Below are 22,443 nucleotides of genomic sequence, written 5' to 3' on the forward strand. Positions count from 1 at the left end.
CAGCTCTGAGACTTGTCTGTCACAAGGAACCATGTCTGTGAGGGAGGGAGACACACCAGTTCCCGTACGAATCTGGAGAGACACAGGGGCTGAGCTGCTGTTGATCAGCAGTAAGGTACTAGCATTTGGTCGAAAAACGGGCATGGTAAAGGTAGAGGGGATCAGCAAAAAAATAGAAATGGTGGCTTTACATGAGGTCATTATGGTTTGTGAGTTGGTGTCTGGACCCGTTGAAATAGGGGTGCCATCCGAGTTCCTAAGAACTGACGCGGACGTTCTTCTCGGTAACGACTTAGCAGGAGGTAAGGTTTGGGCAGCCATGATGCTGACCCGCCGACCGGCGAGTGCGGTGGCCCCGCCCCTAGAGTCCCAAATCTATCCCGCATGCGCGGTCACTCGCAGCCAGTCGAGAAAGGCAGCTGAGAACAAGAGCAGTTTTGATTTGGCCGAGACGTTTCTACCGACCCTGTACCACGAGGGTTTACAGGGTGGTAAAACGAAGAGTAGTAAAGTGAAAGAGGAGAAGGGAGCGGAGATAGATCCGCCTTTAGCGAGGAGAAAGGTCTTAGAGGCAGAAAATAAAGATGCGGAACCGATAGAGCGGTTAAAAGGTCCAGGGTTGGACATAGAGGATCTGTCTGGGTTGGCAGAACTGTTTGAGGAAGTTGAAACTTCTAAAGGTGTTCCCGATAGTGAAATGAGGGCAGCCCTAGACGAAAAGGGTGCCCTTACCTCAAAGACGTCTGCTGGGTTGGCAGATGAGGTTGTTTCAGCCCGCGGGGTTGAGTTTACTCCGGAAGGGAGTTGCCCAGAGAGTACCTGGGAGAAACGGGGGAAGTTAGGATTTAAAAAGAGTACGGGTATTGAACGCCTGGAAGAGGCCAATGTCCCGTTTGAGTGTGTCCAAGATGGGGATGCACGTGGTGCTGAACCTGGTAATGGAGCTCAGAAGAAGTCTGAGGTATTTGATTCAGTGGAACGGGGCGGCCGTCCTTGTGGGTCAGATAGAACTTGGTTCAGTGGAAAAAGGGTTAACCTTGGTAACCGTGGGAAGTGTGAGTTCCCCGGTGTTTGTACTCGAAGGTGGGTTCAAAGTTAATGCAGAATTTAAGAATGGGGGGATGAGGATTATTATTGAAGGAAATGGAAAATCTGTGGTTCCCAAATCGAATGAAGAAATCTTAAACTTGGCAGATCGCTCACAGAATGAGCCGGGAGATAGCGGCCCCCCACTCTATTGTTATGCCAGGATGGGGTGTGAAAAGGCCGCATTCGAAATGCTACTTGAAGAGTTCGAATTAAAAACCAATAGCCTGAAGGGTCCTGACAAAAGGGCTAGCCGCCTGGGTAAAATTAAAGAGTTGGGTGGAAACGGTCTAAATTTGGTGCATGGTGTTGATAAAATAACCCCGATGAACGAGGCGGGCAGGAGTTCACCACGCCAAATTACTCAAGTTCCCCACGGGGGGGGGGGGGGACTCACCAGAAAAGAGGCGACGGTTAATGGGGATGCAATTTTAAACAGCAAAGCAGGTTGTACTGGTTTGCGCCAAAGCCTGTGAATAATAAAGACAGCCCCTTTGGAGACCTGCCGATTAAGTAAAACGACCGAAACGATTAGTATTCGCATAAACTTTTATAGATGCACCTAAGCTAAGATCACACCTCCTTAGTTTTGTTGCTGAAGGAAAGAAAAAAAATAGGTCTTTATTAAATTGAAGTTTGATGCTACTAGACTTTAGTACCGTACGCGATGTTAAGATATTAAAGAAAGGGACACTGTAATCGTTAATTGTTTAGATACTGACTTGAATGTATAATGGTAGTACTCTGTGAAAACAAAAGCTTGTGTATTGTATTAGATTCAAAAATCCTGTAAGACTCTGTACCACTCCGTTTTAACCGCTGGTAAAAACGTTTTTTTAAGAGGGGAGGTGTTATGATCCCAGCCCCCTCCTTTTTGAGAATCGCCAGATCGCTATTAATTCGGGTCTTGGACCCAGGAAATGAGACAGAATCCTCAGCAGGACAAAGCAACGGATTTGGCCATTGTTTCTTGGAGACACCTTTGTGAATTACGATCCTATACTGCTTGCCAGCTCTCAGGTCAACATGGGCTGGGCTACGTACACACCCTCAGACATTGTGGGCTGGGGGATTGCATCACCCCACCCTGATTGACATCTACAACCCTGCAAGTCCAGATAAAAGGTAGGCTGCAGGGGGCAGTCTCTCAGCGACGCAACAGAAGGAGACACCATCGCTCATCGCTCCCGTGATAACGGGAAGCTATTCGGAAGCCACGTGTGATCCGTTTCCCCTGGCCTAGGAAACGAGTGGCTGATAACACCGAAAAGGACTTCGAACTGACAACGGGGAACCCACGTTCCCGATTCAACGGTTTGCGTCCAAAAAGACTGGCAAGTTTCTTTTCTCACCAGAAATCTCTCTCTCTCTCCAACACGTGAAACCCAGCAGTTCCCAAAAGGCAAAAAGCCTGCAAACTTCTGAGTGACTTTTATATTTCCATCGGACTCAGTATTATCCCCTAGACAAATGATAGAACTATTTCTTATTGATGATTATTACTACACCCGCGCTTTAGATTGAGTATTGACGATGTATATTATCTGAATGTTTGCATTAACCTTACTTTTGTGTCCCTTTATAAATAAAGACTTTTAAAAATAGTACCATCAGACTTCAGCGGACCTCTCTATCTTTGCTGGTAAGTGATCCAGTTACGGGATACGTAACAAGGTATATACCCAAAATATATGGTCTTACTTACTAAGGGTATTTCACATTTAAAGATGTCTTGTAGGGCATTGTGTATCCCACTCCAATAGTCTTTGATAACGGGGCAATTCCAGAAAATATGATAATGGTTTGCATTTTGATTTCCATAATTTCTCCAGCAAACAGGGAGGTTACCATCATAATGGGATTTCTGAGAGGGTGTAATAAAATATCTTATCAAGTTTTTCCAACCAAACTCCCTCCATTTCTGTGAATTGGTACACTTCCATTGATACCTCCATATTATTGTCCATTCTTCCTCAGATATAATTATCTCTCCTTCCTTCCCCATTTTGTTTTAATGTATGAAGTCGCATGTGTTTTAAGATTTGACAAACCCTTATACAAGCTTGAAATGATTCTACTACCGTTATCTGAATTATATGCTTTTCTAAATAGCTCTATCAAACATGTACTTGCCTTGGTTACATTTTAACCCTCCTATTAACATACTGTCGCATCTGTAAATACCAGTAAAAGTCTTGTTTTTCTAATAAGTGTTTCTCTTTAAGCATTTCAAAACTGAACAGTATTCCTTCTTTCATTATATTGCAAAGAACTGTTATTCTTTTAGCTGTCCAGTCCTTAAATCTAGCATCCAGTTTATTCGGCGTAAAATTCGAGTCATATGCACACCATTTAAGAATTGCAATATCTCCCTCTAGTTTATATTCTTTTATAATAGTTTTCCATATTTTAAGAGTCCATTTCACCCATGGGTTATCAATAGTATTTATGTACCTTTGTAGGTTACTATCAGCCAAAATTGCTTGTATGGGGATGGAAAGTATCCTCTCTTCAATGTTTTTCCATTGAGAGTCATATGATGGGTTACACCAACATATCACAGCTCTCAATTGTGCTGCAAAATAATAATCTCTAAGAGAAGATAGGCTCCATCCCCCTCCCCCCTTTTCCTTGGCTAATTGCAAAGTTTTGAGATGAGCTCTAGGCCTTTTGCCTTACCATATATATCTTGATAACATTTTATTCCATTCATTGAATTGATTTTGATTAATCTCTATTGGTAGGGTCTGAAAGAGATATAATAGTCTGGGCAATATATTCATTTTAATGGATTCAATCCTTGAACCGAGTCTACAAAAAGGAATTAGGTTCCATTGTGTTATATCTTTCTTTTTATATATATATTTCAGCAGATAATTGCATTCTGATAATTTTGCCAAATCTTTTGGCATAATGATGCCCAAATATTTGAAAGACTCTGCTTGCCATGCCCAAGGATATCTACTTTCAATTTCTTTTGGTAGGCTATAGTTATATGAAAGTAATTCGGTTTTACCTATGTTGATCTTGTATCCTGATAATTGACCATATTGTTCAAAGGATTGCATCAATTTAGGTACAGTATGCTGGTTGCCCTAGATAGATCAAAATGTCTTCTGCGTAACTGACTAATTTATGCTCTGACCCTTTAATAGTAATTCCCCTGATATCTTCATTTTGTCTGATGTGCTGAGCTAATGGTTCCAGAAATAATGCGAAGAGTAGCAGTGACCATGTACAACCCTGTCTCGTGCCCCTTTCTAGGGTAAAACTATTTGATAGATATCCACTGATTTTAATCTGAGCAGTTGTATTGTCAAATAGTGGCTGTATCATTTTAATAATTGTGTCATGTGAACCAAATCTATGTAAAACTCTGTAAAGAAAACTCCAATTAACCGAATCAAATGCCTTTTCAGCGTCCACGCTTATCACTATTGCTTCAATTTTATTTTTTTGTATATGATCCATAATATGAAGTGTCATTCGTATATTGTCTTGTGTTAGGCGTTGTTGTATAAAACCTGTCTGATCATTATGTATCAGTGTGGGTTGAAACTCTTCCAATCGTTTGGCCATGAGGGAGGTAAATAATCTATAATCCACATTAGGAATAGATATTGGTCTAAATGACCCGCATTCCATTTTATCCTTGCCTTCTTTCGGTATAGCTGAGATTATCGCCTCCTTCCAACTGGGTGGCATTTGCGTCTTTTTTAGAGCCCAGTTCAGTGTGGGGAGTAAAACAGGAATTAACTCATTTTTAAATTCTTTATACCACTCTGCCATTTATCCATCTGATCCTGGTGACTTGCTTAATTTAAGCCACTAATTACAGTTTTTAGTTCAGCTTCAGTTATGTCAGCAGTCTTCGTTCTATTTTGGTCCTTGCTTAAAGTGGGTAAGTCTAGAGAATTCAGGAAGGTGTCAATTTGGGTTTTGCTTCCCCTGGAACGTTGGAAATAGAGTTTTGTAAAACACTTCAAAAGCTTCTTGAATTTCACCTAGCTTATTTTTTTTATCACTTTTGTTCTTGGATCTCTAATTCTATGAATTGTATTTTCTGCTATCTTTTTTTTTTAAGTTTCCATGCCAGTATTTTCATTGATTTATATCCACTTTCATAGTGTCTCTGTTACAGAAACATTAATTTTTTCCTGATTTCTTGTGTAGCCAAACTATTAATTTCATTCCTAATTTTTAAAATTTCCTCTAATGTACCCTGTGCCAAACTCAATTAGTGATTTTTTTCCTAGTTCCTTCAGCTTATTTTGTAATTCCTCTAATGTTTTATTCCTTATTTATTTCTTATATGAAGATATCGCTATAATTTTCCCTCTTAAGACAGCCTTCCGAGTATCCCATAGAATGGGAGGTGAAACCTCTCCATTATCATTGAACTCTAAGTAAAGACCAATTTCTTTTTTAATTTGTTCCTTAAAATAGGGATCATTGAGTAGACTTGAATTTAGTTTCCAAATAGTATTCTTTGGTTGCAGGTCAACCTGCAAGTTTTTAAAAGCTTCCCAATCCTCTATCTTCGCACTAGCTTTGGCTTCCTTGTATGCCCTCTCTTTTGCTGTTATTTTGGCTCTGACTTCACTTCTCTGCCACAGTAGTGTCCTTCTTCCATTCAAAAATGTCTTCTTTTTTGGAATATATCTGTCTTGCTCTTCTCTCATTTTTCACAGACACTCCAGCCATTGCTACTCTGCTGTCTTTCCTGCTAGTGTCCTTTTCCAGTCAACCTTGGCCAGTTCCTCTCTCATGCCACTGTAATGTCCTTTATTCCACTGAAATACTGACACATTGGAATTTAGTTTCTCCTTCTCAGATTTCAAAGTGAAATCGATTATATTGTGATCACTGTTCCCTAAGGGTCCCTTAACCTTAAGCTCTCTCATCACCTCCGGATCATTGCACATCAACCACTCCAACACAGCCAATTCCCTAGTGGGCTCAACAACAAGCTGTTCTAAAATGCTATCCCTTAGATATTCTAGAAATTCTCTCTCTTGAGGTCCAGTACTGGCCTGGTTAACCCAATCCACTTTCATGTTAAAATCCCCATCGATTATTATGCCATTGCCCTTCTGACACGCCTTTTCTATCTCCTGCTGTAATTTGTAATCCACATCCTGGCTGCTGTTTGGAGGCCTGTATCCAACTGCCATTAGGGTCCTTTTAACCTTGCCATTTCTTAACACTACACCTTCTGATCCTATGTCATACCTTTCTAATGATTTAATATTATTTCTTATACACAGGGCTACATTATCTCCTCTGCCTACTAACCTATCTTTCCAATACACCATATAGCCTTGGACGTTCAGCTTCCAATGGCAGCCATCCTTCAGCCAAGTTTCAGAGATGGTCACAACATCATACTTGCAATCCGTAGGTGAATTTCAAGACTGTTCACTTTATTTCTTATGCTGCATGCATTCAAATATCAAATACACAGAATATTCTGGATACTGGTCCCATACCAGAGATTTTAGCACAAAAATAAATGTCGGTTATCGGTTAACTGCAACAGCTGCCTCTAGCTATATTAAATCCACTCCTCGTTCCTATTCCGACATGTTGGACCATGGCCTCCTCTAATGCTACCATGAGGCTACTAACAGGTTGGATGAGGAACATACAGTCAGTCCGGGTAGCCTCCAACTTGACGGCATGAACATTGATTTCTCCAACTTCTAGTAATTTCTCACCTTCTCCCCCTTCTCTGCTTTTTCATTCCCCATCCTGCTCGAGTTACCCTTTCTCTTCTCATCTGCCCAAAACTTCAATCTAGTGACCCTCCTCCTTCCCTTTCTCCCATGGTCCACTTCCCTCTCCTATCAGATTTCTCCTTCTTCAGCCCTTTACCTTTTCCACCTATCACCTCCCAGCTGCTCACTTAATTTCCCCTCCCCCACCCATTCACCTTCCCCTCACCTGTTCTCACCTATCACCTCCTTCCCCCCTCATTGTGGCTGCTTGCCCCTTCCTTTCCAGTCCAAAATGGATCTCAGCCCAAAACGTCAAATGTTTCTTCTCCTCCGTGGATGTGACCTGATTTGCTGAACTCCTCCGCCACTTTGTGTGTTTTATTCTAAAACAGATTCCCAACCTTTTTAATGCCATGGACCAATACCATTAAAAAAGGGATCTGTGGACCCCAGTTTGGGAACCACTGCTCTAAAATCAAATTTATCATTCTAATATAATACAGCGAGAATGCTAGTGTTGTAGATGTCATCTTTCAGATGAGATATTAAACCACACAAATGTAAAAAATCCACAGCACTGTTTTGAAGAACAGGGGAATTACCCTCTGACTAACATTAATCCCTCTAGAGACATTCCAAACCAGTTTTTCTGCTATTTATCACTTTATGATTTGTGGAAGTCTTTATGCATATGTTACCTGCCACGGTTTGCAAAAAATGACTCTACTTCACAAGCTCATTATTGATTGCAAAGTACCTTGTGACACACTGAAAGTGTCACGAAAGGCATCAAAGAAATGTAAGTCACTTTCCTTTACAATGCTTCCATTCATTCGGGGATCACAAAACCAAAGGTAAAGAGATTAATTTTCATCCTTATCCACACACTATCATCATCATCATTATGTGCCGTGTCATATGACATGGGTGATCATGGTATTTCCATTTCCATGATTATACTCTTGGCAAATGTTCCTACAGAAGTGGTTTGCCTTTGCCTTCTTCTGGGCAGTGTCTTTACCAGACGAGTGACCCCAGCCATGATCAATACTCTTCAGAGATAGGCTGCCTAAGGTCTTTGATTGCATAACCAGGACTCGCGATGTGCACCAGCTGCTCATACGACCATCCACCACCTGGTCCCATGATTTCATGTGACCCTGATTGGTGGGGAGTGGGGCTAAGCAGGTGCTACACCTCGCCCAAGGATGGCCTGCAGGCTAACAAGAGGGATGGAGTGCCTTACACCTCCTTTGGTGGAGATCTATCTCCACCCTGCCACCCCAATTATCTACACCAACTGATCTTTTTTGTTTTGTCTGCTATATAAATAGACAGTGGGAAAGTACCTGGCCTGTGAGAAATGCTAAGATATCCCCATCAGCCTCATTCTGGTGGATCTTTGTGATGGTATCCACTGTGGCTTTCAGATAATCTGGAACAGGGCTGAGAAGAAAAGACAAACAAAATTGGAACAATCAGCAAACACGAGAATATCTGCAGATGCTGGAAATCCAAGCGGCACACATAAAATGCTGGAGGAACTCAGCAGGTCAAGCAGCATCTGTGGATAAAGGTACAGTCGACGTTTCGGGCCGAGACCCTTCAGCAGGACTAGATCTTTGCATCCTGCCAAAGGGTCTTGGCCCAAAACGTCGACTGAACTTTTTTCCATAGATGCTCCCTGGCCTGCTGAGTTCCTCCACCATTTGGTGCGTGCTGCTTGGAATAGTCAGCTAAGGGTTTGAAGAGTTTTATATTAACTTTAGTGAGTGTGGAAAAATTAACAATGTACACTACTGATAATCCAGGGTGTTCATTCCAGATCCTAATCTCTCGATGACATAAAAATATTTCCTTCAAATCTGTTTCCTGATTTCCTTTGTTCTATGTTAAATGAGCACTCTGACAATGAGAGCAGTTTTTCTAACTGTTCTGTCTAGACAAAGTCAGATTTTAAAGTTCCAGTCGTAGAGCACTACAGCACAAAAACAGGTCCTTCAGCCCATCTAGTCTGTGCCAAACTATTATTATGCATCATCCCATCAACCAGCATCTGGACCATAGCCCTCCATATCCCTCCCATTCATGTACTGATCCAAATTTTATTTAAATCTTAATGAGCTTTCCTGCACCTCCTCTGCCTATTGAATATCCCTTTGTCTGCAGAATCTCATGTGTTTGAAGAATATGATTATGAGTCCAGAGCAGTGCAGCTGAATTTTAACCTGAAATGTCTTGGTGTACAGAAGAAATTTATGAGAATTATTCCAGAGAAGAGGGACTTGAGTTGCAGAAACTGGGATTGCTCTCCTTGGAGCCATAAGACATAGGAGTAGAATTGGGCCATTTGACACATTGATTCCTCTCCCGCTCTGCTATTCTATCATGGCTGACATATAATCCCTTTCAACGTCATTCTCCAGCCTTATCTCCATAACCTTTGATGCCCTTACGAATCAAGTACTTATTAACCTTGCTTTAATATACCCAATGACTTGGCCTCCAATGCCATCCGTGGCAATGGATTACATAGATTCACCATCCTCTGGTGATAGAAATACTTCATCATCTCTGTTTCTAAAGGGATATCCTTGTATTCTGAGCCTGTGCTCTTCAGTCCTAGACTTTCTCATGGTAGAAAACATCCTTTCCACATCCACTCTATCCAGACTTTTCAATATTAAGCAGGTTTCATTGAGATTCCCCCCTCATTTTTTGAATCTCCACTAAGTACAGACCCAGAACTATCAAACAGACCTCACGCATTAATCCTTTCAAAACCAGGATCTTGTGAACCTCTTCTGGACCCTCTCCAGTAACGACAATAATTGGCTGTAACAAAAGTTAATATAATTTTCTAAAAGGATAGTTTCGCCATGAACCTAAGATTTGTGCTTACCACTACTGAAAGAAGGTTAAATGTACCTTAAGGTATAAAAAATATCAACTGGAAACATCCGCCCTTCCACAGTGAGGATGGCACACGTGTCCTTACTGGGGTCTGCAGTCTCATTCAGATTGAAGAAATTTCGAAATTTCTGAAAGTAAATAAATAACAAAAAACAGACCATCATGGGTTTTAAATAAAAGTGGAGATGACCAAAAGCATGAAGAAATCCAACAAAAATAAATATTATGAAGCAGTTTGCACCATTAATCTCTTTTTCACAGTAGCATATTGCAAACTTTATGACTGAAACTCATGTGACATTATTGGGGGACATGTAGAGATCTACCAGGTGAAATCAACAAGCTCAGTGTAGACTGGAAATAACTTGACATAGCTTGTCTGCTGCAACTTCCATCCAAATCACACAAACCCCAAATGACATTTCTTTAGGGTTTCTGCTCATTAGGTTGTATGATCCAGAGAACTCCCACAAAAGTTCAAACCCACAAAGTACAATTCTGTGCAAAAGTCCTAGGTAACCTATATCTTTTATATAGTTTCAGGGCGTATGACCTCCACAGAGCCCTGATCTCAACATCATTGAGGCTGTCTGGAGAGACGGAAGCAAGTGAGACAATCCAAGTCTGCAGAAGAACTGTGGCAAGTTCTCCAAGATGCTTAGAACAGCCTACCAGCTGATTTTCTTATAAAACTGCAGAACTGTGTACCTAAGAAAATTGATGCAGTTTAAAAGGCAAAGGGTGTCTCACCAAAGATTGATTTGATTTACTTTTTTTTTACTGTTTACTGCTTCTTAGTAATTTTTTTGATATTTAGAAACTGTTCATTTCATTATTTTGATAGAAAATTCACTTTATAGAATTTTTAACATGTGCCTAAAACTTTTGCACAGTACTGTTTATATTTAATTAGCATAGACTGCTGGTGAGTAATCCACAACTGAATGAACTGTTCACAGTTCTGTTTTACATAACACAACCAAGAACCTCATTGCTTTTCAGAACATGTAGAAAGAAAGTGACCCTTCAGTCTCTTCCTCAATGTGTTGCTCTGCTCTTAGATCAGGGCATTGCATCGCTAATTCAGCAAGCTGTTCCAGGGCACTTCACAGCAATGTGGAGCTTATGTACGGACACTCCTGTGCCTCCTAGCGTCACCTTATGGCCGTACTATCAATCAATGCATATAAGCTATCTTATGTATTTATATTCATAGTGATCTTTTATTATTGAGATCTTCAACTTATTGTGTTTTTTTGTGCTGTATTGAATCCAGAGTAGCCATTATTTTGTTCTCTATGTTTGTGTACTGGTCAGGATGGGAAACAGCTTTTTCTTTCAGTCCATTAGGCTTCTGAACACCCCACTGCATCGCATTTGAGTGTCACTGGTTAACATATTCTGTACACTACAGTATTTAATTTATGCTCTTTACTTCATTTATCTATGCATGACTCATTTGTAGGTTTCATTCTTACTTTCCAAGGTTACTATGTGTCATGTGTACTACTGTGCTTTACACCTTAGTCCGAAAACATCTCATTTGAAGGTATACATATATATATATAAATGACAATGAATATGACTTGAAAATGACATTAAACAATCTTGAATCTTAATTTGATACTGAGCCAAATAAGGAGATTAGAGAAGGTGACCTTCAGCTTGATCAGAGATAGGTTTTAAGGAGTATCTCAGAGGAGGAGGGAGAGGTTGAGAGACAGAGATTTTGGCAGCAAATCCAACAATTTATATCTTTCGCACAGGTGAAGAAAATTGGGAATAAATAGAAGAACCGTTTCTTCTTCTGATTTTGTTTATCAGTGCATGGATATATCAGTGTTTCAAACCAGCCATTAATAGTCTCTTTGCTTTCTGCATGAATGAACTACTGTTTTTCTGGAGTTATGATAGATAGGAAGTTCTTCTGAGCATCCTGTTCCCTCCATCAATAACATTGGGAGAGTGACTCATATTGATTTTGCACCTTGTCAAAGAGTGTAAGCTGCACAGAGATCAGTGAATGTTGCAGGGTAGAAGGCCATTGCAGAGATTAAGTCGGAGGATGCCATGCAGAACTAGATCACACAGATAATAAAAGGCATAGCTATGATTGCTGGCAATAATACAGATTGCCCATCAGCAGAATAATATACCCACTCTGGGTGATTGTAAAGATGGTAACTGCAAGACAAACCTCAGCATCCAGTGTTGCAGATGACACAATCAGTCGCAGATTCCCTCTTTTCTTCTGAATCTGCATCAAGTAGAAAATAATAAAGACAAGAGATTTTTCAGATGCTAGAGATCTAGAGCCACACACACACAAAACACAAATTCCACAGATGCTGCCTGACCTGCTGAGTTCCTCCAACATTTTGTGTGTGTTTCTAAAGTAGAAAATGTTGATTAAAGTTATTGAAATGTTGATTATGAAGTGCAATTTAGCCACACCGTTATTCAAGGAGTCTGTTCTAATTATTGCTGGAAACAAAAATTCTGCTTTGGTTCTCCATTTTTTCACTGGCTTTCTATTTCTATATTGAAAAAAAAATGTGTACTGGGTCTCAAGGCATTGAAGTGCCTTGGGGAGGAAACAGATGTGCAGGCAGCTTGCAAGAATAGAGGACAGTGGTTGAAGATTAGACCACAAGGCATAGGAGCAGAATTATGCCATTCGGCCTGTCAAATCTGTTCTGTTATTCCATCATGGCTAATTTAATTTCCTTCTCAATATCATTCTCCTGCCTTTCCCCCATAACCTTTGGCACCCTTTCTAATTAAGAAATTATCAACCTCCGCTTTCAATATACCAAATGGCTTGGCCTCCACAGCCATCTGTGGCAATGAATTCTATAGATTCACCATCATAACTTCCCATAAAATCCCATATCTACTTTGAAGAGGAAGGTGATGACTGTGTTATGAGCATGTGGAGTGTGGCCCAACACAGCTTCTTAGGAAAGGGAAGACTTGCAGAAGGCTGGGTGACCCGTGAGTTGGAAAGGAAGCAAAATATCTGGAATGAACATGAGAAACTCAAGATAGGAGCAAAAGTAGAACATACAGTCCCTTCAGCCTTCTGGTCTACTTAATAAGATCGTGGCTGAACTGACTTTCCTGAATCCCTGCTTTCTCACTTACCCCTGCTTATCAAGAATTCTTGTACTTCTTCTTAACAACTATTCAAAGACTCCACTGGTGGAAGAATGGTGGAATCCAGGAAGAGTTAAGGGGAACATGGGAAGAAGAAAATGGGATCAGTGCAGATGGGCAGTTCATGGTCAGCACAGACTCTCTGGTCTAAGGGCTCTATCTCTCCTTCACTCCAAATGTCACCTTAGCTTTATCTCAATAGAGCTCTTATTATTAAACAGTGAACCACTACTTCTAGGTTCTCGCTCAGGAGGGAACATACTCTCCACAGCTATCCTGCCAACATCTTAGGGGGTTAAGGGAACACGATGTAGCCTCCTTGACCAAGATAAGCTGATAGAGGACAAAACATTCTGGGAAAGAAGACTGGAATCAGGATAACCATTGTCAATAGATCATTTTTAGATCATTGCTCAGGAGGTGCTAAGAGCTGAATATTATGCAAAAAATTCAGCCACAAAATGATACCACATGAAAGTGTCAGAAAAAGCATGGATTGTGGAAGGGAAGCATCAGGAAACACCAGAGGTATAAAAGAAAAATCGTAAATATTGAGCAAACAGTCAAAATAGACATCTGTTGTTTCTCTTTCAAATGCTAATGGAACTGTAGAGTATTCCTAGGATTTTCTTCTACCACCTAGCATCATACACTCAGTGGCCACTGTATTAGGTGGGGTTCTCTGCCTCTGTAGCCTATCCACTTCGAAGTTTGATGTGTTGTGCATTCTGAGATGCTCTTCTGCACACCACTGTTGTAACGACTGGTTATCTGAGTAACTGTTGTCTCTCTGTCACTTAAACCAGTCTGACCTCTCACTAACAAGGTGTTTTCACCCACAGAACTGCCTCTCACTGGCTGTTTTTTGTTTTCTACACCATTCTCTGTAAGCTCGAGACTGTTGTGCGTGAAAATCCCAGGAGATCAGCAGTTCCTGAGATACTCAAAACACCCTGTCTGGCACCAACATTCATTCCACAGTCAAAGTCACTTGGATCACAATTCTCCCCCATTCTGTAATTTACTTTTTTTTAATTGAAGTTCATCAAACATTTCCATAAGATGTATTTCAGACATTGTACATATACAACATATAATCATATATATCACAAAATCTCCACAAATTATTTATCTGGGGTAAAGAATGGAAAGAAAAAACAAGCAAAAGGAAAGAACTATGTACAAGTAGGGAGTGATTTTTTTTAACAACAGATTCATTGATTTGTGAGAATAAAATCAGGCCTACGAGGCATTATGTAGTTAAACCATTTTTCCCAGTATGAATCAAATTGTTCCAGCTTATGATTAACAGATGCTGTTATCTTCTCCATTTTGTAAATGTCCATTGTAATTTCCATCCATGTACTTAAAGTTGGGCTCTTCTGTGATAACCATTTCCTAATAAGAATCTTTTTACCAGCCACCAAAAGTATATTCAATAAATATTTATCTCTTTTCAACCATTCTTGAGGTATATATCCAAACTATATGGTCTTACTCTCCAAGAGTATTTCACATTTAAAGATGTCTTGTAGGGCATTGTGAATCCCCCTCCAATAGTTTGTGATAACAGGACAGTCCCAAAAAATGATAATGATTTGCATTTTGATTTCCACAATTTCTCCAGCAAACAGGGAGGTTACCATCATAATGGGATTTCTGAGAGGGTGTAATAAAATATCTTATCAAGTTTTTCCATCCAAACTCCCTCCATTTCTGTGAATTGGTACACTTCCATTGATATCTCCATATTGTTGTCCATTCTTCCTGAGATATAATTATCCCTCCTTCCTTCTCCCATATTGTTTTAATGTATGAAGTCGAATGCGTTTTAAGATTTGACAACCCCTTATACATGCTTGAAGTGATTCTACTACCATTATCTGAATTATATGCTTTTCTAAAGAGCTCTTTCAAACATGTATTTGCCCTGGTTACATTTTTAAGCGTCTTATTAACATATTGTCGCATCTGTAAATACCGATAAAAATCTTGTTTTTCTAATAAGTGTTTCTCTTTAATTATTTCAAAGCTGAATAGTGTTCCTTCTTTCATTATGTTGCAAAGAACTGTTATTCCTTTAGCTGTCCAGTTCTTAAATCTAGCATCCAATTTACTTGGTGTAAAATCAGTGTCAAATGCACACCATTTAAGAATTGCAATATCTCCCTCTAGATTATATTCTTTTATAGAGTTTTTCCATATTTTAAGAGTCAATTTCACCCATGGGTTATCAATAGTATTTATGTACCTTTGCAGGTTGTTATCAGCCAAAATTGCTTGTATGGGGATGGGAAGTACCCGCTCCTCAATGTTTTTCCATTGAGCGTCATATGATGGGTTGCACCAACATATCACAGCTCTCAACTGTGCTGCAAAATAATAACCTCTAAGAGAAGGCAAGCCCCATCCCCCCTTTTCCTTTGCTAATTGCAAAGTTTTGAGACAAACTCTAGGCCTTTTACCCTGCCAAATATACCTTGATAGCATCTTGTTCCATTCATTGAGTTGATTTTGATTAATCTCTATTGGTAGGGTCTGAAAGAGATATAACAGTCTGGGCAGAATATTCATTTTAATAGACTCAATCCTTGAACTGAGACTGAAAAAAGGAATTAGGTTCCATTGTGTTATATCTTTCTTATTTTTTTATATATAGGCAGATAATTGCATTCTGATAATTTTGCCAAATCTTTTGGCATAATGATGCCCAAATATTTGAAAGACTCTGTTTGCCATGCCCAGGGATGTCAACGGTCAATTTCTCTTGCTGGGCTATAGTAATATGAAAGTAATTAGGTTTTACCTATGTTGATCTTGTATCCTGATAATTGACCATATTGTTCAAAGGATTGCATCAATTTAGGTGAAGAGTATGTTGGTTGCCCTAGATAGATCAAAATGTCATCCGCATAACAAGCCAATTTATGCTCTGTCCCTTTAATAGTAATTCCCCTGATATCTTCATTTTGTCTCATGTATTGAGCTAATGGTTCCAGATATAGCACAAAGAGTAGTGGTGACGATGAACAACCCTTTCTCGTGCCCCTTTCTAGGGTAAGAATATTTGATAAATATCCGTTGATTTTAATCTTAGCAGTAGGATTGTCATATAGTGTCTGTATAGTTTTAATAATTGTGTCTTGGAAACCAAATCAATGTAAAACTCTGTAAAGAAAATTCCAATTAACCAAATCAAATGCTTTTTCAGCATCAACTCTTATCACTATTGCTTCCATTTTGTTCTTTTGTATATGATCCATAATATGAAGTATCTTTCATATATTGTCTTGAGTCCGGCAATGTAGTATAAAACCTGTTTGATCATTACGTATCAGTATGGGTAGAAACTCCTCTAATCATTTGGCCATGATGGAGGTAAATAACCTATAACCTACATTAAGAACGGATATTGGTCTAAATGACCCGCATTCCATTTTATCCTTGCCTTCTTTCGGTATAGCTGAGATTATCGCTTCCTTCCAACTGGGTGGTATTTGTGCCTTTTTTAGAGCCCAGTTCAGTGTGGGGAGTAAAACAGGAATTAACTCATTTTTAAATTCTTTGTACCACTCTGCCATATACCCATCTGATCCTGATGACTTGCTTAATTTAAGCCTACTAATTGCAGCTTTTAATTCAACTTCAGTTATGTCAGCAGTCATCCTTCTACTTTGTTCTTCGTTTAAAGTGGGTAACTCTAGAGAATTCAAGAAGGTGTCAATTTGAGTTATACTTCCCTGTGGAACTTTGGAATATAGTGTTTTGTAAAACACTTCAAAAGCTTCTTGAATTTCACTCAGCCTATTTTTTTTTTATCATTTTCGTTCTTGGGTCCTTAATTCTATGAATTGTATTTTCTGCTATCTTGTTTTTTAGTTTCCACGCCAGTATTTTCATAGATTTCGATCCACTTTCATAATGTCTCTGATTCAGAAACAATAAGTTTTTCCTGATTTCTTGCATAGCCAAATTATTTATTTCATTCCTAATTCTTTTAATTTCCCCAATGTATCCTGTGCCAAATTCAATTTGTGCTTTTTCTCTAGTTCCTTCAGCCTATTTTGTAATTCCTCTAATGTTTTATCCTTATTTTTTTTCTTATATGAAGATATCGCTATAATTTTCCCTCTTAAGACAGCCTTCACAGTATCCCAAAAAATGGGAGGTAAAACCTCTCCATTATCATTAAATTCTAAGTAGAGACCAATTTCTTTTTTAATTTGTTTCTTAAAGTACAGATCATTGAGTAGACTTGAATTTAGTTTCCAAATAGTATTCTTTGGTTGTAGGTCAAAATCAACAGATAAATATATTGATGCATGGTCACTTACATCTATTGTCCCAATTCCACAGGTGTTTATTTTGTCTTTGTCTTTTCCAAATGTTATGAAATAGTCTATTCTTGTATATACAGAATGTGGAGCAGAATAATGAGTGTAATCCCTTCTGTCAGGGAAAAGGTCCCTCCATATATCAATTAAACCAACATCCTCAAAAAGTGTATTAACTTTCTTATGTAAAGATTTTGTTTCATAGGTTTTTCTATTGGAAGAGTCTAAGTTTGGTTGTAATTGTAAACTTAAGTCTCCCCCACCTATCAGGAGACCTTCTGTTTCTGTTACCATAATATCAGTAATTTTCTGAAAGAAACCAATATCACTTCCTGGAGGTGCGTATATATTCAATAGAGTAACTGAATTTCCGTCTATATTCCCCCTTACCAGAATATATCTACCTTCTTTATCTCCCATTTTGAATATTTTTTCAAAATTTAACTTACTTGAGATAAGAATAGTAACTCCTCTCCTACGTCCTGATTTATACGAGGAGAAAAACAGATTAGTGAAGCCCATTCTCTTTAGTTTTTTATGCTCAGTGTCACTTAAATGAGTTTCCTGTAAATATACTACATGGGCTTGTTCTTTTTTCATTTTGGATAAAATTCTCTTATGTTTGATTGGATTTAATAGCCCATTTACATTAAAAGAAATGAATTTTACCTTGTCCTTAGCCATCTGTATTTATCTGTCAATGTATCATTGAAATTAGAATAAAACTTAATTGATCTACTCCCTGAACAAATAAGAACCAAGAAACTCAAATAATAACAAAAATGGCAACGAACGTGTGATTCCAAGGCTGAGATCTCTAGTAAATGACCCTCTGCTGAGCTAGAGGAAATGTCTAGTTGTGGGGGGATAACCCCTCCTATTTGTGAGTTGAGGGCCCCCATTGCAGTATTCATAAAAGTCAGTGAACAAATCCATTACACAGAAAAGATTTCCTTGTGTACTCCTCCTATATATACATATATATACATATACATACACCCACACACACACACACACACACACACACACACATACACATTACACACATATGAACATATATATATATATTCTCAGTTTGGTGGGGAAAAAGGAGTAAGTGAGCGAATAAAGAATAACAACTAAGTAATATGAAATCCACATTATAATAAGTATTTCTTGAGATAGGTATATCACTGTGTACTTTTGCTTCTGTTTAGCTTCTCAGCATTTTTAAAGTTAGCCAAACTTATGGCTCTTCTGAAAGGGGTGAGGACTGTCTTTGGGAAATTCCCAGTCTCTTCCTGATATGTTTCTCTCAGCTTCCTCCTGTCTCCTGCCTTCTCGATTCTCACACTATTTCCCAAGCCGAGTGGGACAATTCATCAGCCAGGCTTTCTTTCGTTTTGGTCATGCTGACGGGCAACCCTCTAGCCTTCATGTCTGTAGTCGCCTCTTCCACTGTCTGGTACAACTGCTTCCTGTTGTCATAAAACACTCAAAGTTTAGCAGGGTATGGAGTTTGAAACCTAATCTTAATTTGCTTTAGTACTCACTTTACTTCAGAGTATTATTTGCGTTTCTGGAGGACTGTTGGCGGAGGGGTAATCTAGGTCGAAATATATTAATTTATCCTCTAAAAACACTCTCTTCTTACCCCAGGCCCTTTGTAGAATCTCCGCCTTGGTGCTGTACTGAAGGAATTTAATTATAATTGATCGTGGCTTTGTATCCTGGGTAGGTTTTGGAACTAGTGTGCAGTGCGCTCTTTCGATTTCCAGCTTCATAACCGAGGGAAGATCCAGCGCATCCCGCAGTAACTTTTCGACAAACTCTGTCATAGACAGGCCCTCCGTTCTCCTTCGGGAACGTTGTAGATTCTGATATTTTTCCGCCATGATCTTTCCTCCAGGTCAAGCAGTTTACCGTCTTGGTGATGTATGATTTTTATTGTCTTGCTCAGTATCCGTTCCACGTTTTGAACGCGATCCCCCACTTTCTCGATGTGAGTCTCTGCCACTGCTATTTTTTGATTAACGCTGGCAAGCTCTGCCTTAATGTCACGGAGCTGCTGCTTTATATCTTTCTGGACCTCCATTATTTCTTTCAGGATTTCGAAGACATTCACCACTTCGATTGAACGAGGCCCGGCGGCCGCCTCATTCGCACACAGTCTGGTCGGAGAGCCGCTCGCTGCACTCCTCTCGGACGCAGGCTCCGGAGTGTCGCTTTTTTTATTTCCATTTCTTCTCCCCATTCTTGCCCCTCTTTTCAGTTCAAATATTTTTCGAAAAATATTACATTTGACGGGTTAATGGGGCTTAATACATGTTTTTTCGGAGGAGCTAGTGACTTAAGCTGCCATTCTTGACTATGATGTCACCAGAAACCCTTCTCCCCCATTCTGATGTTTGATCTGAACAGCAATTGAACCTCTTGACCAGGTCAGCATGCTTTTATGCATTCAGTTGCTGCCAAATGATTGGTTGCTAGGGTATCAGTAATCAGTAGGTGTACAGGTGTACCTAATAAAGCGGCCACTGAGTGTTTGTGCATAGAATACTAACCTTTCTTAGTAAGCCAAGAGCAACATCTGTGTACAGAGTTCTTTCATGGGCCTCGTCCAGGAGGAGAACACTGAAACAGCAGCAAAAGAACAAATCCCATTAGACAGCAGAGGCCATATCCCTAACAAAGTTCCTTTATCACAACAACTGTTGGTTGTAAAGCTAGCAAATTCCCTTCATCACAGGGTCTGGGGTGACTATCACAGCTTCAAATATATATTGTGATAAAGTGATCTGTGATCCAGTGCTGCAAATTAAAATTAAACAATGTCAAAATTAAGGTCTACTTCATAACATACTGAATGAAAAAAATTACAGAATATTGAAGGTGAAGATAAGCAATTTGCTCTTGACTCTTTGCCATTTTATTCCGCTCCACCTTACACCTCTCAAAATAACTTTCTCTTTGCTACCACCTTGCTAGTCTAAGAAATTTTGATCTTTCCATCTAATATTGTCTTTTCGCTGTCACCTTTCTGTCTAATATAGTCTGTTTGCTGTCACCTTGCTAGACTAGGGACCTCTGATCTTTCCATCTAATATCGTATTGCTTAGACACCTTACTGTTACAGCTGGAGCATGGTTTCCAGTCAATATTTTAATAGTCTTCAATAATGTGATATGTATTCCTCTGTCTATAGGAGTTAACCTTAACACAAGATTGGACAGTTGAAATATAATTGTTACTTTTGCCAAGTATTATTTATTATCAATAAACAATAATTAATATTTCCACACAAACAGGATTTCCTGGTGGCCATTTTCATTCCAATTTCTATTCCCGTTCTGAAAACATCGGTCCTTAGCAGCCTCTTGTGCTGAGAAGAGGCACCCTCCAGGTGGAGGAACAACACCTTGTATTCCATCTGGGTAGCCTCCATGGCACGAATATTGATTTCTTCTTCCGGTAAACAAGTTACTCCCCCTCACTTTCCTCTACTCCCCATCCTGACCTTTCACTTCTTCACACCTGCCTTCTACTTCCCCAGGGTCCCTTCCTCCTTTCCTTTCTCCTTTTATCCACTTTCTTCTCCTATCTGATTCATTCTTCTCCAGCCCTTGACCTTTCCCATCCACCTGGCTTCACCTATCACCTTCCAGCTAGCCACCTTCCACCTTTTATTTCTGACAACTTCCCCCTTCCTTTCCAGTCCCGATGAAGGATCTCAGCCTGAAATGTCAACTATCTATTCATTTCCATAGATGCTGCCTGACCCTACTGAGTTCCTCCAGCATTTTAGGTATGTTGCTTTGCAATTAATACTCCCAGCCCACAACCACATCAATAAACAGCAGAGAACCTAAATATTTTACAATAAGTGTCCCATTCCGTTCTTCTTTATAATTCACCGCTTACTTATGTGTCAGGTGAAAATGAAATTGGGAATGGATTCCTTCTTGCATTATTTTGATGACGTGTGGAGACTTGATCAAAATTGTGCTTAGCTTAATATAATTCTCAGTTCACTGAACTAAATACAAGTATTTGCTAACAACCTTATGAGTAAGTAAAACCTTAAATGCAGCAGGAACCAAGTAGCTTAGTTTTGTTTCATTTTACTTGCAATAAAATTTAAAAATACCAGCCTGGTATGGAAACACCAATGCCCTTGAACGGAAAATCCTATAAAAAATAGTGGATGCAGCCCAGTCTATTGTGGGAAAAGCCCTCCCAACTATTGAGCACATCTACATGAAACGCTGTCGCAGGAAAGCAGCGTCCATCATCAGGCACCACCACCACCCAGGACATGCTCTCTTCTCGCTGCTGCCATCTGGAAGAAGGTATGGCAGCATCAGGACTCTCACCGTGAGCTTGTTAACCCTCCGCCATCTGGCTTTTGAACCAGAGGGGATAACCACTTGTCCCATCATTGAAATTTTCCCACAACTAATGGATTCACTTTTAAGGACTCTATATATCATGTTCTAGACATTTATTGCTTATTTATTTATTACTTATTTACTTATTATTATTATTACAACTTCTTTTTATATTTGTGCAGTTTGTTGTCTTTTGCACACTGATTGAATACCCAATTGGTGCGGTCTTTCATTGATTGTATTATGGTTATTATTCTATTATGGATTTATTGAGTATGTCCACATTAAAATGAATCTCAGACTTGTATATGGTGACATGTATGTACTTTGATAATAAAATATACTTCAAACTTTATATATTATAGAACTACAGTAACAGTCTAAATATATTGCATGTATAGTCAATATTTACCTATATTTCTTCAGTAAAGGGTCAGCCATCATTTCCCTGACAAGCATCCCATCTGTAAGGAACTAAATCACAATGGGACAGTGTAATTCAATGTTTTGATTCAGAACAATGCAATACTTCTTCCTCATAGAGCACGAAAGGGTACCAATATATGTCATGTAACAACAGTTTATGTTTAATAATTACCACAGGACAAGCTCCTACACCTTGCCTGCTGTCTTGTCAAGAAGATTAGTCTCCTGTCGTAATAAGGTTTAGTGAAAAGGGATGGGAAGTGTTTATGAAGCATAGTTTTAAAGAGTTAATCTCTTTAATTCCATGTCTTGAAACACAATTTGGTCCAATGAGACAGCTGCAATCTCTATGTAATCCATCAATGTAATCACAATCTGATGGCCAAGAAAGAAGGGAATGTGTAAGAAATGTAAAGACTTAATTGTAACACTCTCTCTTTTTCC

At 39.3% G+C, this 22,443-nt stretch overlaps 1 protein-coding gene across 1 annotated transcript in view; it reads right to left on the minus strand.

Annotated features, from left to right (window-relative positions):
• The window catches only part of dhx35 (DEAH-box helicase 35), a 111,139-nt gene that overhangs the window by 59,753 nt on the left and 28,943 nt on the right, over positions 1 to 22,443 (minus strand). Inside the window, exons 6-10 of the mRNA XM_059980829.1 lie at positions 21,986 to 22,047; positions 19,750 to 19,819; positions 11,914 to 11,973; positions 9,732 to 9,844; positions 8,153 to 8,249 (exon numbers count right to left, since the gene is read on the minus strand). Of these exons, the coding sequence (XP_059836812.1) occupies positions 8,153 to 8,249; positions 9,732 to 9,844; positions 11,914 to 11,973; positions 19,750 to 19,819; positions 21,986 to 22,047 (402 nt within the window). The remainder of the gene's footprint in view (positions 1 to 8,152; positions 8,250 to 9,731; positions 9,845 to 11,913; positions 11,974 to 19,749; positions 19,820 to 21,985; positions 22,048 to 22,443) is intronic.

Source organism: Hypanus sabinus, chromosome 9 (assembly GCF_030144855.1).
Source record: "Hypanus sabinus isolate sHypSab1 chromosome 9, sHypSab1.hap1, whole genome shotgun sequence".
Classification (NCBI taxonomy): domain Eukaryota; kingdom Metazoa; phylum Chordata; class Chondrichthyes; order Myliobatiformes; family Dasyatidae; genus Hypanus; species Hypanus sabinus.